The sequence below is a fragment of the Lissotriton vulgaris genome, chromosome 1_2 (assembly GCF_964263255.1).
Source record: "Lissotriton vulgaris chromosome 1_2, aLisVul1.2, whole genome shotgun sequence".
In the NCBI taxonomy this organism is placed as follows: Eukaryota; Metazoa; Chordata; class Amphibia; order Caudata; family Salamandridae; genus Lissotriton; species Lissotriton vulgaris.
The window spans coordinates 190,725,066-190,739,891 of NC_141686.1; the positions used below are offsets into that span (position 1 = coordinate 190,725,066).

The following is a 14,826-nucleotide window of genomic DNA, read 5'->3' on the forward strand; positions in this document are numbered from 1 at the left end:
AAGAATGGAAGGCATTTTATAATCCAGGAAATGCAAAACAAAAGTCACTTAAACCTCCATCTGCAGTTAATAAGCTGTGGAACCCGCCTTAGCTCATCTGACTGCAATTATGCGGCACACCTGCCATTGTTTATTATAAAAAAATGAACAGTGATTGCATTCATGTTATGGTTAAGGAGCAGGGGATTGAGCAATTCATGAAGGAGGAAGTCATTCTAGGTAGTGCCCCAGACTGCAAATATAAGAGGGCACTGAGAGCTCTGAGGCCAAAAGGTTGCTGAGCTCTTCTGAAGTCTGCACTACACAGGCAGCTCTGTGAGGTAAGTCTGTCGTCTTTGTGGGAGTGTGGGCATCAGGCTGTGTGTCTGCATGTATGACTTGTAAACAGACATAGCGCTAACAACCATTTCACAAAACCCATTCTTTTTCTACTCAGAGTGCCACAAAACTGCTTATTGTGTCTTGTCGAGGTGCATTTTTGGATGTGTTTTTGTCCAGGCCTTCCACTCTGCTTCAGTAAGGAGACTCCATCCTTGAAAAGAACGTGACGTTGAAATTGTCATGTATCTACGCAAACCTTAGCAAATGCTCACCAGTGTTTCAGGAATGGCCTCCTTTGTAAGACAAAAAAGACTGTAATGTTTGATTGCAAAAAGGATTTTTTGGAAATAAATCGATGTGAACTGAAGGGATGAGGAGAGATGGAGGAGGAGAGATGAGTGAGAGCTCAGGGCTGAGGGATGAGGCGTAAGGATTGATGAGAGAGGGTTCAGGGCTGGAGAATGTGACACGAGGAATGATGCTTAAGGAGTCAGGGATGAGAAATGATGGATGAGCTGTTAGGTAGGGGGGTGATGAGGGACAGCTGAGAAATGAGGGATAAGGAATGAGGGCGGAGGAAAGAGGAGTGACTGATGATAATGTTGATGATTTAAAATGGGTGCGTGTCAGACTCTACGACAGCGCATTGTACACCACTCTCTCCAAGCTCATCACCATTGAATCAACTCAGGATTGGTTTAGGAAGCCTCATCAACATAGATGCCGGCCCTGAATAGCTGTTTTAATTGAAAGAGCCTGCCCGCCATAACCTAAGTCCTTTGAGGGACAGCTGCAGCGCGTGGTCCACCTTCACTAGCTTTTGGTTTACCAGGTGGGTTACAAACCAATGAATTGCAGTTCTTCTGAATCCCAGGAGATCTTTCAGGTGAGGATGTTCAGTTGACGGTGTCAAAAGCCGCTGAGAGATTAAGCAGAATAAGAAGACATGAGTTACCATCATCCATTATTCGAAGGACAACATCAGGTATTTGGAGAATGGGCAAGGATACCACCAAATAGGAAAGATAAAGGTTTACCTTAGTAAAGTAGTCCTGCTCGTTGTACACTTCTCACAGTCATACATTTGAATTTCTTTTCCAAGTAAATAGATTAGAATTTAGAATGGTTTCCAGAAGTGCTCATGGAAATCAGCAACACTCATAGCTTTATAGGAGTATTCTTGAATCCCTCTTTGAATTCTAAAAGGTCATAATGTGCTCGAAGACAAGCTCAAGCATAGAGGAGTGCATTTCAGATTGTTGTCAAAGAACAAGCAGAGATTTGATTTCTACGCTGAAGCCCTGTTTCTAGATGTGAGCCCTCCTTCCACTCAGAGCATCAATCATATGGTGTGCTAGATGCATAGCTCAGCGTGTACATACACTGTAATGTCCTCAGTCTTCGGGGACCAGTTTTCATGCTCCTAACATTAAAATCCCAACCCACCCACCATCTCCATAGATCCAACCAGCTCAGCCCTAACCAACACCGAGGGCCAGAATCGTTATTGTTTAGTACAATGCAGCACGGTATCCAACGTTGGTGCTATGCGTGGTGCAAGAGGGCGGAGCAGCGCAGAGCCATATTTATTAAGAACATTACCTGCTGCTGTCATATCCTGTGGTGGCGACTATAAAGGTGGCCTTGTGCCACGCACACCCTGTCAATCATGGTGCAGAGGTGTATATCTGCTCCTCCAGCATAGGATCTGTAGAGGCAGCTTACCCTTCCAGCACAAAATCCTATGCAGAGACAAATTCTGAAACATTCCACACATTTTATGTGTGCTGTGCAGTGCAACACAACTGCAATGTGTGGAATATTTCACAAAATGAAAACATTTCTCCTGGTTGGCTCCTGCTTCAAGAAGGCATTAGTTTATGGCACTAACACTTGGGCTGCCTAACTTTGCAGAACAAGGTTCTGTAAAAAAGGTACGCATACTTGTCATAACCATCCAAGTACTGCCCCAAAAAATCCATTAGGCTGAAAAGAGGTGCAAAGTGCTGTTTGTGCTGAGAAAAGGGACCTTTCAATTGAAGAGTACCTTTAGCACTGGAAAGTAAATGCCCTTCCATGCCTTTGCTTTGCTTTTTGTCCAGTGCTTAATTTGTAAATGACTGAGTGCGGGTGCCGAAAGCTCCACTCAGAAGACCGCAGCTGATGTATATAGATGTCGGCACAAGATCCAAGCTGTGTAGCCTTTAATTCACCACCGCCCTCTTTAATCCAGTACCGGACACTCCCTGACAGTTTATCCCACTCTTGCAATTACCTGCTTTCTCCATTTGTGATGCTTTGTCCGTCTTTCTCCACCTCCTCCTTTCTGCTATGTGTATTTTCCTTCTTGCTATCAGTAAAAATCTGATTCAGTGAAATAAGTGCTCATCCCCAAACATAAATGCACTTGGCACCCACCGTCTGCCACCAGCTCAAATTAAGCACTGTTTGCGTCACTTTTCAAGACAGTGAAATTGAGTTCTAGGGTTTTAAACTCCCTTCTGAAGCATTCTCCTAGTAGCCTAGATCCAGAATTAATGATCCTCACGCTTCATGGACATCACTTGGGAAACATGTAAAGTCCAATAGCAGGCAACGCAAGCTCTGGCAGCACAGCTCACGCCAAAGTCTATGTGATGCATTTAGCTAATGTATGCGCTTTCTAACAACATATAAAACCAGCTAGAGGCATTTTAAGAAGGGCCCAGGGTACCAGCCTTTCAGGGGGTTCCCTGATAGAGCCAGCTCTGTTCTGCAGAGAGTCTTGCCCTGGTGACCTTGAATAATTCTTAAACAGATTGTTTCAAATTCTGTTTCCCTTTCATTTATCTTTATTGTGTATGATGTGTGAATCTATTACAGGCATTTTCCAGAGAAATGTTGTGTTTATGTTTCATATAGGGATGCTTCTGGATAGCCTTATTGGTTATGCAGTCGTGTTGGGTGGATTAGCAGCCTTTTGAAGGGCTATCTAGGTTGTATATGTACACAGAATGTAAATGCTTCAAGGACCCCTATAAGTAGGTGTAATATTGGCATTTCTCACTCACCGAGTGCCCCATCATGATTAGATTCTGTTAGACCTGACCCCCTTAGGGTGGTCTCCCCCACCCAACGTTTTCCCTGCCTCCCTCTATTTTTCTGATCTTGTTTTTGCTGGTATAAGGACTCTTACCACTTTGCCACGGTAAACAACACTTACAACGCAACTTTTACAACGCACTACCTTTAAAATGAAACTTTTACAACACAACATCCATTACAACGCATGCCATTACAACGCAACCATTACAACGCATGTCACTACAACGCATACCACTACAGCGCATGTCATTACAACGCAGTCATTACAACGCATACCATTACAACGCATACCCACACTATCCAACACTTACCCTACTGTTGCACCCCCTGGAGTTAGAATAGTAAATTTTACCCCTGCACTATCCAATACTTACCCTACTGTTGCACCTCCTGGAGTTAGAATAGTAATTTTTTACCCTACACTATCCAACACTTACCCTACTGTTGCACCCCCCTGGAGTTAGAATAGTAATTTTACCCCTACACTATCCAATACTTACCATACATGCAATGTAATGGTATGCGTTGTAATGGTATGCATTGTAAATGTAGTATGCTTTGTAGTGGACTGCGTTGTAAAGGTAGTTTCAAAGAATTTGTTGTAATGGCATGCGTTGTAATGGAATGCGTTGTAATGGATGTTGCGTGTAAAAATTGTGTTGTAAAGGTATGCGTTGTAAAAGTATGCGTTGTATCGACATACATCCTTTTGCCACGGCTAACCAATATTAAAGTGCTTGTGCTCGCTCCACTAAATGTAGTAATATTGGTTCATCCCTTATTGGCATATTTAATTTACCTATAAGGCTCTAGTAATTTGGTACCTGTTGTACCCAGGGCCAGTAAATTGAATGCTATTAGTGGGCCTACAAGTAAGTATCCCTTTAACCACACCTCAGGCCTGCCTTAGCAGAGCCTGTGTATGCCTTTTACACTGCCATGTCGACCTGGCAAAACAACTCTTTTGCCAGGACCTAGCCATCCCTTTTTATACATATAAGTCACCTCAGTGGTAGGCCCTGGATACCACAAATGGCAGGATGCAATATATTTAAAGGCAGGACATGTACTTTTAAGTTGTACATGTCTTGGTAGAGAAAACCCCGCAAAATCGTTTTTCACCATTTTATAAGTGTGATTTCCAATTGGGAAGAGATACGGCCCCCAAGTCTGGTGTCTCTGGCGTCACAAAGCTACCTTGTGAGAAGTTGGCCTGGTATATGCTGTCCACTAATCAAAGTGGGCACCTTGCACCAGTCCAAACAACCCTTCTTGATGATTAGGTCAAAGACAACCTTTAAAGAAAGTGGTAGCTGTGGAGAGAAGCCTTCAGGCTAAGTCTCGAAGGAATGTACAGCAGCTTGTTTTACCAGATTAGAATCTCCTGAATAACCAAATGAAAGGAGAACCACACAAGAAATATATAAAATATATGTATTTATTACTAAACACTCTCTTCTAACCTCTTTATGAGATTAGAGCACAAAGCACACAATATTAAATCACCAGAACAACAGCACAATACACAGAGGGTTCCAGGGGGAGACCAAACCATATAAGACCATATAACAACCACTACTTAACTAGACAAAGTGCCTAGAGCACATAGAATCTCTGGGACCCCAAGGAACCACCCAAGCTAGTGACATAGGGGACAAACGGAGGACGGGTGCAGTCTGAGAACAAAAGAGCGAGCTCTGTAAAACTCTATGGGAAACTAGCGGTTGGAAAATTAATGATTAAGGACACTTCGGAGAGGACTTCAAGCAAAACCTTTGGAACATAGAAGGTTCTAAGGCCAGCACCCTTGTGAGTACCAGAGTACCCGTGTTATCTATCCCAGGGGAGCCGGGTGCATAGGTGTCAATGGATGTCAGAAACCTTTGTCGTTTTCAATGGCTTGACTCAAAGAAGTGCTGCTGCCGGGAAGATGAAAAATGTCCGGTGGAATCCAAGCCTGGATCTGAGGTGAGAAGAACCTGAAAGCAGAGGGGACAGAGTCTGGGTCACTTCAGGGGGACCAGGGGCTCAGTAGACAAATGCCCACCGCTGTCGGGTGCTTCAGGTGAGATGACGGGGAGCTTGACTCTGCAGCCACGGGGACCAAGAGACGTTGACGACAACCAAAGTCTGAAGGTGAGCCGTCCCATGAAGGATGTCGAGTGCTGAGGGGTCAGTGTCCAGATTTAATACCAACAAGCATTGGCAAATGCAACCCACGCAGGAAGAGGAAAGTCGGCCCTGTGTGGGCCAGCAAGGTCCAGGGGACTCTCCAAGCTACAGGGAGTCAGGGCCATCTGGAGCAACCAGGAAAGCCCAAGAGAAGTCAAAGTTACCTTCGCAGAGACCCACAGGCCAACGAACCAGGGATCGCAACAGCACCTCAAGCTAAATCACAAAATACCATCCCATGGAACACTTGTGGAGTGTATGCCGGAAATCCTCAGTGCAATTACTGCTCTGGGTCAGGACTACACATAGCCCAAAGCACAGCCCCAGGGACTGCCAAAAAGCATATGATGCTGCAAAAGGACACTGTGCACAGGGATTCGGGTTGCACGGTCTCAGAATTGCTGAGAGGGTAGATCAACCCCAGAGATGCACAGGAACCTACATCTTGTGTTTCAGAAATCTTTGAAGTCCTCAGGAGCTTGGGAGATGGAAACTGGCCAGATGCAATAAAGGTGCAGGGGAGTAACTCCTTCACTCCAAGGGAGATTCTTCAGTCATCCAGCGTACTGTAGATCGTCGAAGTACTTGGTTTCTGCTTGAAGAGTTTAGTCCAGGTAACATCTAAAGTCCTGTAATCAGGGTTCCTTCTTTATACCCAAGGAAGGGGTGGGACAAACTCTGGGGACCCACCTATGGGAGGCCAGGGCAGAGGGATGGTTACACCCAAGTCCTTTGTTAAGTTTCACACCAGAGCAGGAGCAATTGGCTCCTGCAACGGGTTTGAACTGTGCCCCAGTGCCGACTTCAAACAGTCTCAGAGTGCACCCACCCAGCCCCAATACACTAAATCATGTCTGGGAGGTGGTCACAGCAAAAAGGAAACCTATTGTCAAGACTTCCCCTGCTCGAGCTTGCCTCAGCAGCAGGAAGCTAGACTCGTTTCTGTGGCTGGCAGCATACATTTTGTGATGCCGAGGTCGAGAAAGCTAGCACCAGATGTGCCGGTGTGTCCCATATGTCCCTTTAGGAGGGTAGAATCATACATCCCTCGCCAGTTACTGGCGGGGAGGTATGATTCCAAGGTGTTTGACACCAAACACAACATGTTTCCAAGCAACCGTTTAAATGTTAGCTTTTACCGCGAGGTTATATTGCACTTAAATATACCTGGTTGGCTGCATCACAAACAACCACGGAAAATAGTTTCCGAAGGCTGCAGAGTAGCTCTGCTCATGTAGGAGCACCCTCGCACATAAAACCTAGCACCCTGCCTTCAGGATTGATGAGGCCTGCCTTAGGGCAGTGATATAGGAAAGATATAGTGAACCTATATCTAAGGAAGGGGAACATGCACCACCTTACACGGGCTGCAGTAGCAAACCTGTGGTGTGAGTTTGAATGGTCTTTCAGGGGTGGCACAATACATGCTGCAGCCCAAGTGCCTCTGGGGTACCTATGCCCTAGGTACATAGTGTGCCATATATGAAAGGGACTGATAAGGGTACCCCAGCATCCAATCTGGAGTGTACCTAAAGTACATGCAATCAATTTAGAGGAGAAAGCAGCTTGACTTGGGTCCTGGAAAGCAGGATCCCAGTCAGTCTAAGTCGAAAACAGTAAAACATCAGCAAAAAGTGGGGGTAACTATAAGAAGCAGATCCTACTCCCCTACATACCTTAACTCCTCTTATATCACCACTTCAAGTTACCACACCTTTTCTACCACCACTTCAAGTTACCACACCTATTCTACTACCATTCAAGCTACCATATCTCCTCTTCCACAACCTCTGACAATTGTTCTTTCGATCCATATTTTCGTTCAGCACTTAGACTGCAGTCTCTTTCCACACCTCTCATGTCTTGATTTCTTTGTCTGCCATCTTTCCTATAGTTTTCTTCAGACTGATCCCAGGCTGTTTCTTTTATGAACCATTTGCTGGAAGCTGGCTAAAATGAGCTTTTCCCACAGAATTGTTTTCAGCCCAAAAAAGGCCAACTGAACCTTTCCTGCTCCAAATATCACAGATCACACGTATAGGCCTTTTCTTCCCTATAGGCTGATTCTGTTGATCAGGTAAACAATGACCATGCACAGATGTATGCTAAGGTAGTGCAGATATTTAAAAGATATTTTTTGTTCTCTAACCCCCAGATGCATCAATCCCATATTCTGCGAATTTTAAATTGCGAAAAATACCAAATCGCAATTTAGAATTCGCAGAATGGGATGCATCAAGAAAAGCAAGTACAAAAAGCGAATCGCAATCGGCTGCATTTGCCGATAGCGATTTCAGCTAAATCGCAGAAAAATCACAGAATCGTCCGTTGACCATGTAGAAATTGCAAACTCGCAGTTACCGAAATCGCAAATTGCGATCTCGCTAATTGCGAGATCGCAAAAACGGGAAGTCGCATTTCTAGCCCAATGATGACATCACAACCAGGAAGTAGGCTGTTCCCTCCCTCATTCTGATCACTGAGCCTGAAAGTGGAAGCAGCACTGGCCAGAGCTCCACTACAGACTACCTGCAGCACCACACCAGGACACAAAGAACAACTGACAATGTCCCAGGAAGCAGCAGGGAGCAGTGCCCAAGGAAGAAAGAGGAAAATACAATTCTCTGAGCAGGAACTGGAGTACCTCATTGAGGGAGTCTCTAAGGACCATGCTCGCCTTTTTGGAAAGGACTCCCGGAGGGTGCCTGAGGCAGACAAGCGCCGCATCTGGCTGCGCATCCGCGCAAAGGTTAACTCAGTCGGGGTGACCCAGCGCTCCATCGACGAATTAAAAAAGAGGTGGTTCGACCTCAGAGGGCGTGCCAAAGAGCGTATCGCTGAGAGGCTGGGGGAGAGACTTGCCACCGGAGGAGGAGAGCCCACTGTTGCACCCAACACTCCACGGGAAGACCTTGAGAAGGACACCCTAAATCCTGCAGCCTGCGTGGGGGTTACCCAGCTGGACTCCTCCCGACCCACCCAACAATCCCAGGGTAAGTGCCATGCGACTGCGACCCCGTCCCCTAACAATGCCAATGACTCCAGAGCTAGCTATTTGATAATCAATCAATTGAAAGTAATTCCTAAAGCCAGTCAGGGAATGCAAACCTGCATGTATGTAGCAACATCTCATGTGCAAGATACATATCATTAATCATTCACCCATTTACTTCACAGGTGTGTCTGAACAACCCAGCACCAACAGAGAGGCCCTACACATAGAGGAAAACCCTGAGGACACTGAGGGTGAGAGCCATCCTGCACCACGACCCAGACCATCTCAGCCACCAGCAGCAGTACCACCACCTCCCCATGTGGACAGGGCCACCCCTGCAGCCACAGGTGCCCAGCAACCACCCCAAGTGACACCCATGGAAGTGGTTGAGGCCACACCACCAGCAGCCAGGAGGCAGACAAGGCGCACAGCCACAGTGCGATCCCAGTCCAGCGGACTGACGCGCCAGCAGCGTGACGCCTCAACACGTGCTGGCAGGGGAGTACAAGTACGGGATCCTGGCCTGACCATAGAACGCCGCATGCTTGCAGTACACCAGAAGCAGGCGCGTCACTAGGCAGACATCCACCAGCAGCTGATTAAGACGGCGCGAAATGTGGGCCAGCTCACAGAATGCATGCAGGGCGTGACGGCAGCTGTTCGTGAAAACAGCCAGATCCTGGTATCCCAGCAGGATATCACCCGCCGCCGCCCTCGCCAGCTGCTGACCCGCCTGTCAGCCTACACCAGGTCCAATCACATCATTGGAAATGCCACCTCCCAACTTTCGCGCCGCTCCCTTGCGATGCAGGTGCAAATTGTCCAATGTTGTCAGGACGTCGCCAGGGCCCTTAATCAGGTGACAACAGCTGTGCAGAGTCTGCAGGCGTCTGGCCATGGTCAAGCAGGTGGGGGGGATGATGCCAGAGAGGGCACTTCCAGTCACAGCATCATGTACTTGCTGCTGGTAACGGAACGCCGCCGCAGCAGCAGGCCCACTGCAGCATCACGGGCCAACAGTGTTGTGGAGGACACGGAGAGGCGACTGGGTGTGTCCGGCCAGAGGCGCCAGTGACACATTGAACTCTGCCCGCAGGGCCATGCTGATTACACAAGCAAGCCCTCTACCCCTTCATGGGGCTGTATGACGGAATACAGTTCGCATGTCATATCAAAGAAAATGAAGTACACATTATTGTGAATAAACAATAAGAATTTATGGTCACACGTAAATCCGACTCATGTCATTATCACATTTCTCATGCATGAGTGCAGTGTTGTGTGAGGGGAATTGGTGCACTAGAAACAGTTCATTGTGATTTGGTTGCGGCGCCTGTGTCCTTCAGCAGGATTCTTCCCGCATGCATAATGCACATGTGCAGTTGGCTTATGTCCCCTTCTGACTCACTGCCAGAGATATCCACAGGTATCCTCCGCTTGGTAGCAATGTTGTGGAGTATTGCACACACGGCCACGATGCAGCAGCAGACCTCAGGCTGGTATTTGAGGACCCCACCAGTCTTGTGTAGAATGCAGAATCGGCTCTTTAAAAGCCCAAATGTCTGCTCAATGCAATTTCAAGTGCAAATGTGTGCAGCATTGTAACGCCGTTGCTGTGGTGTGGCAGGGTTGAGGTATGGGGTGAGGAGGTACTCACGAGGCCATAGGCGCTGTCACCTGAATGAAAGGAGCAGAGGGTGAGTGCCTGTCATGCGCAGCTACATGGTCTCGATGTACTGTTTGTTGGCACGTGTACTTACCTAGAAGGTGTCCTTCGCCATAGTCTCCCCTGGCCAGCCGTGTGTGCATGCCGCTGTGCCGGAATATGAAGGAGTCATGCGTGCTCCCCGGGTATGGTGCCACTATGTCAATGATGATTGTCTTAGCGTTGCACACCATCTGGATGTTCAGTGAGTGGTAGGACTTGCGGTTCCGGTACATGTATTCTGTCTCTGCGGGTGGGCAGATGTGGATGTGGGTACAGTCAATGCATCCAATTACATGGGGGAATTGCGCTAAGTTGTAAAATTCTAGCTTGGTTTGATTCAAGACCTGTTGGGTGGTTGGGAATTTAATGTAATGGTGTAGCCGGGTCAGCATGACATCCAGGATACTCCTTAGGCAGCGCCACATGGTGCTCTGGGAGATCCCCCCTGCAATGGAAACTATCCCCTGGAAGCTTCCAGAGGCCAGGAGGTGCAGGCTGCACAAGCCCTGGACATTGGTGGGCCCGGCATTGGTCCTCCTCGTTGGGTGCTGTATCAGGGGGTCAAGGTCCCGGATGAGCTTTGTAATCATTGCCCCATTCAGCCGGTACTTTGAGTAGATTTCCTCATCAGTTTGGCCCAGTAGTGTGACCCGCTGGCGGAAAATTCGCTCCTGGATCCTGCGTCTGTTCCTTGCTGCAGCCTGGAGCCTTCGCCGCCTAACCACCATGTAGAGTCCTGGCATTGTGAATGTCCTTATGCTCCTACTGTGTCTCCTTAAGTGTGTTTGGTCAGCCCCGCACCTGTGGCTAGTTAGAAGTTTTTTTTCATAATTTTTTTTTTAACTTCATGGTTACCACCTGGTTTGGGTTCTCCTTAATTTGCGCCTCGCAAATAGCGATTTTGAGGATTTTCGCTAATTGCGATATTTCCTGCATTTGGTTTGCGGTTATTTTGTGAATGCGCAATTAGAATCGCAGAATCATTGGGAACTTGCAATTTCCGAATCGCAAAGGGGGTTCCACCTTGATTTTGCAGATAATGTTTTGCGAATTCAATTCGCATTTTGGTCAGGTTTTGTTTCATGAATTGCGATTCTTGGTATTGCGATCGCAATAGCTATTTCGCAGCTATTGCGATCGCAATATGTGTTGATGAATCTGGCTGTAAGTGCCCAGGTTTACACCAGAGAAACATGGTTGTCATTTAGAGCCCAGGCTAGCACATGCTATACCTGCCTTGCCCTTAGCTATCCATGACACTGTATCAGCTACCCCTGTTCTCACGGTCATTAAAAATGAGAGGCACAAAAAGACAGTGAACAGGGCTCTAAAAGGCCTCACTCTAGTTTCCTGTCCTTGTCCTTCACAAAACTACCCTATAATGCAAAGCAATTTTGAACTGGGCGCCTTTCTGAATATCTCAGAACATGACATTGCCTTTTAAGTGCTAGTTGGCTTATTTTCAAGCCCCTTGCGCCACCGGTACGTCACTTTTTCCGTGTTAAAAATGATGCTAAAGTGGTGCAAGAGGGGCGTCAATAAGCCCCTTCGTTTTTATTGTGCTGCACAGCAAAACCATAACAAATAACTAATTTCTTTCTTATATTTTTCCTTTCCAGAAACCATGATGACATTTATCCTGCTACTTAGTTTGTTGGCAGTGGGAGGTTTGTTACAATTTTTTAAATGTAGCTTATTTTCTATCACGTGATTTGTTAAATTAACTATTTGCATCATTCAGGTACAGCAATATTTAAGCAGTTAATATCTGTTAGACTGTGGGGCGTTGATGAAAGGGAAGGTGTCTCTCCACCCTTGGGTTGAGTGTCTCTTCTAGTGCTCTATGAAGTCTGATGTTGCTAGAGCCCCGCAAGGAGTGTTTCTATGGTGTCATTGGGAGTGTGGGGAGAGGGGGGGGGAGGATGTCAATGATGGAGTATATCTGCCTTCATAAGGGCCCCATGCAGTCTAAAACCTATGGATGTCTGTGAGGTATGAAAACCTGCGGGCCACACATCAGGTTCTGGAGGGGACCCTATCATTTCGCATTATGCAACTGACCAGTCTTATGTGTAGCAGGAGTATACTGCACTTTGAGCTTAGGTTTAGGTATTAAGGACTACTTCTGCATCTGCCAAACCAGTGATTCCAAGTTCTGGCTCGCCACAGAAAAGAACTCCAGAGTGGGGTTGTTAGTTGTCAAACATATTTGTCTTACATCAAAGGTTCTGGAAAGTCATCTATGCGTGACATCTTTAATCTCTTTTTACAAGCCCCAGGATTTATCTGCCCATTCTTGTTAACTCACCTCTTCATCCCTTATCATTTTTAATTGGTGGAGCTACATGCAGACGCTGTATTTCTATTCAAGGAGGCCACGCAAATGTTTGCTCATGCAGTCAGGCCGGAAATGAGGCTCTCATCTTGGCCAATCAAAGACATGCACATGTCATGTTGTTAGAGGGAGGCTGGGCAATCACTGTACTTCCGCATGCAGTGTGAATGTAAAAGAGAAAGATGGCAGCATCACCTGTGAAAAGTGCGGAGTTCTGCTCTTACGCTTACACAGTCAAGTACTCGCTCAACTGCTTAATGCCTGAGACCAGTGCTTAATTAGTAAAAGATTGAGTGCCGGGGCCACACGCTCTGCCCAGAAGCCCACAGTCAGTGCAATTGAGCGTTGGTGCACTGAATATCAAGGCTACATGGTCTTCAATCCACCTCATCCCTTTTTAATGCACTACCAGACACTTCCTGCCCCTTCATTCCACCATTGCAGGTTCCTGATTTCTCCCTTAATAACTTTTTTGTCTTGCTCTTCCTTCTGTATTTCCCTCACGCAATTATGTGATGTGGGAAAAATAAGTGCCACTACCCAAAAATGAATGCCAGTTTCTCACACCGGCAACCACTGACTCAAATTAAGCACTGCCTGAATCGACCTACCAGCCTCAGACACGACCGGAGGAGGCAGACACCAAGGCCAGATAATCATATTTTGTCAATCATGTCAGATTTTGATAGTCCCTACTGTTGCCTTGTTCCATTCCAGGGTCTCAGCTGGAGGTGAAGAGACCTGGGAGCCTCTCTTAAGCACTGGGAACTGTTTCTTGTTGAAGCAGACTGGGTTTGACGCTGGCCCTCACATTTTAAAACTACCAGATCGTTCCTACCCTCAAAATCTCTAATAGTTCAAAAAAGGGAAAACATTTCACAACTTCAGCCACCCCTAAACCAAACCTGTCCTGAGACCTACCAGTCATGATCCTGTCCTGAACACCTGCCCCCCTACCCCTTGTCCCCTCTTGTGCTCCTGAAGCCTCAGGTGCTCTATAGAAGTGTTTTCTCCATTTTACAAATAAGCTGTTCCATGAGAATCATTCTGAAAGAGTGAAAAACCCTTGTCTCCACTTTGTTTCAAATCTCCCAGAAGCTTATGTGAGTAAAGCTCAACACACCCTAGAAGAGTTTCTTTCACCCTTCAATCCTCTGTAGTGTCAGTCATTGTACTCATTCATCGTTTAACCATCCATAGACCCTCTCAACGTTCCATTCCATTGGTGAATCAGTCAGGCATGACAAGCTTAATTCAGTTGATAGAAAAACATATATGCATAAAAGCAAAGACATACACAGCCATGTATCATGTTTAAAATACCAAAGATGATTCAATATACCACTTAAAAGAAATTTCCACTGAAACATGCTGAAAATACCACAATATGCAAAAAGGTACAATTTAATTACGTTTCACTGGTAATCCTTCAAGGTTGCCCCCACACACGTCTATCCCCAGAGTATGACATCCAGTTATTTCCCCACCATTTTTCTCATTCTACCAGCCGCAGAGTTGAATTTATACACCCTCAAACAGGTGTATTGGGATGATCAGCAGTAGTTGGTGCACAGCGGGCTGTCATAACCTAACATTGTGGACCCTCAAGAGTGGGAGTGAAAACCTTTTCCTAGGAATAACATATAACTTGCGAAAGAAAAAGAAATGAAGTGTGGTGGAAGATGGATTTTAGTGAGGGTGAGTATGCACGTATCACTAGCAATAAGGCCACCAATACAATATAAGGTCCAGTAAAGGTTTTAATACATTAGCCTCTGGCTCAACCCTAGGTAGCTGACTGCAAGCAGGCAGACTAAATTCAGGAGACAGGTATGTAGATAGTTTAAATTACCAATAAGGTAAATAAGTACGCCACATCACATTAAAAATCTCACACCAATTTATAAATATAGGAAATGTTTTTATCTTGAAAATGACACCAAAAGGACAAAAATTCAATATAGGGTACCTGATATATACATTCTTAAAAACATACAGCGTTAACCTGGGACATCTGGTCGCACTTGACTGGGACAAAGTCAAAGTTTGAATCCAATGCAATGGAACCCTGGTTGAATATACTAAGCGGGAGGCCCTGGTCAAAATTTTACCTTCACACGTAGAAACTTTTCATGATGATTTTCTCTCGACGGTGAGCAAGGCACTTCATCAAACCGGATTCTCACCATGGCTTGACCCCACGTTAGGTCG

At 46.2% G+C, this 14,826-nt stretch overlaps 1 protein-coding gene across 1 annotated transcript in view; it reads left to right on the plus strand.

The window, feature by feature from the left end:
* Positions 1-230: 230 nt before the first annotated feature.
* The window catches only part of LOC147734884 (alpha-N-acetylgalactosamine-specific lectin-like), a 119,342-nt gene continuing 104,746 nt past the window's right edge, over positions 231-14,826 (plus strand). The window contains exons 1-2 of the mRNA XM_086953665.1: positions 231-320; positions 11,900-11,947. Of these exons, the coding sequence (XP_086809791.1) occupies positions 11,905-11,947 (43 nt within the window). The 5' untranslated portion in view covers positions 231-320; positions 11,900-11,904. The remainder of the gene's footprint in view (positions 321-11,899; positions 11,948-14,826) is intronic.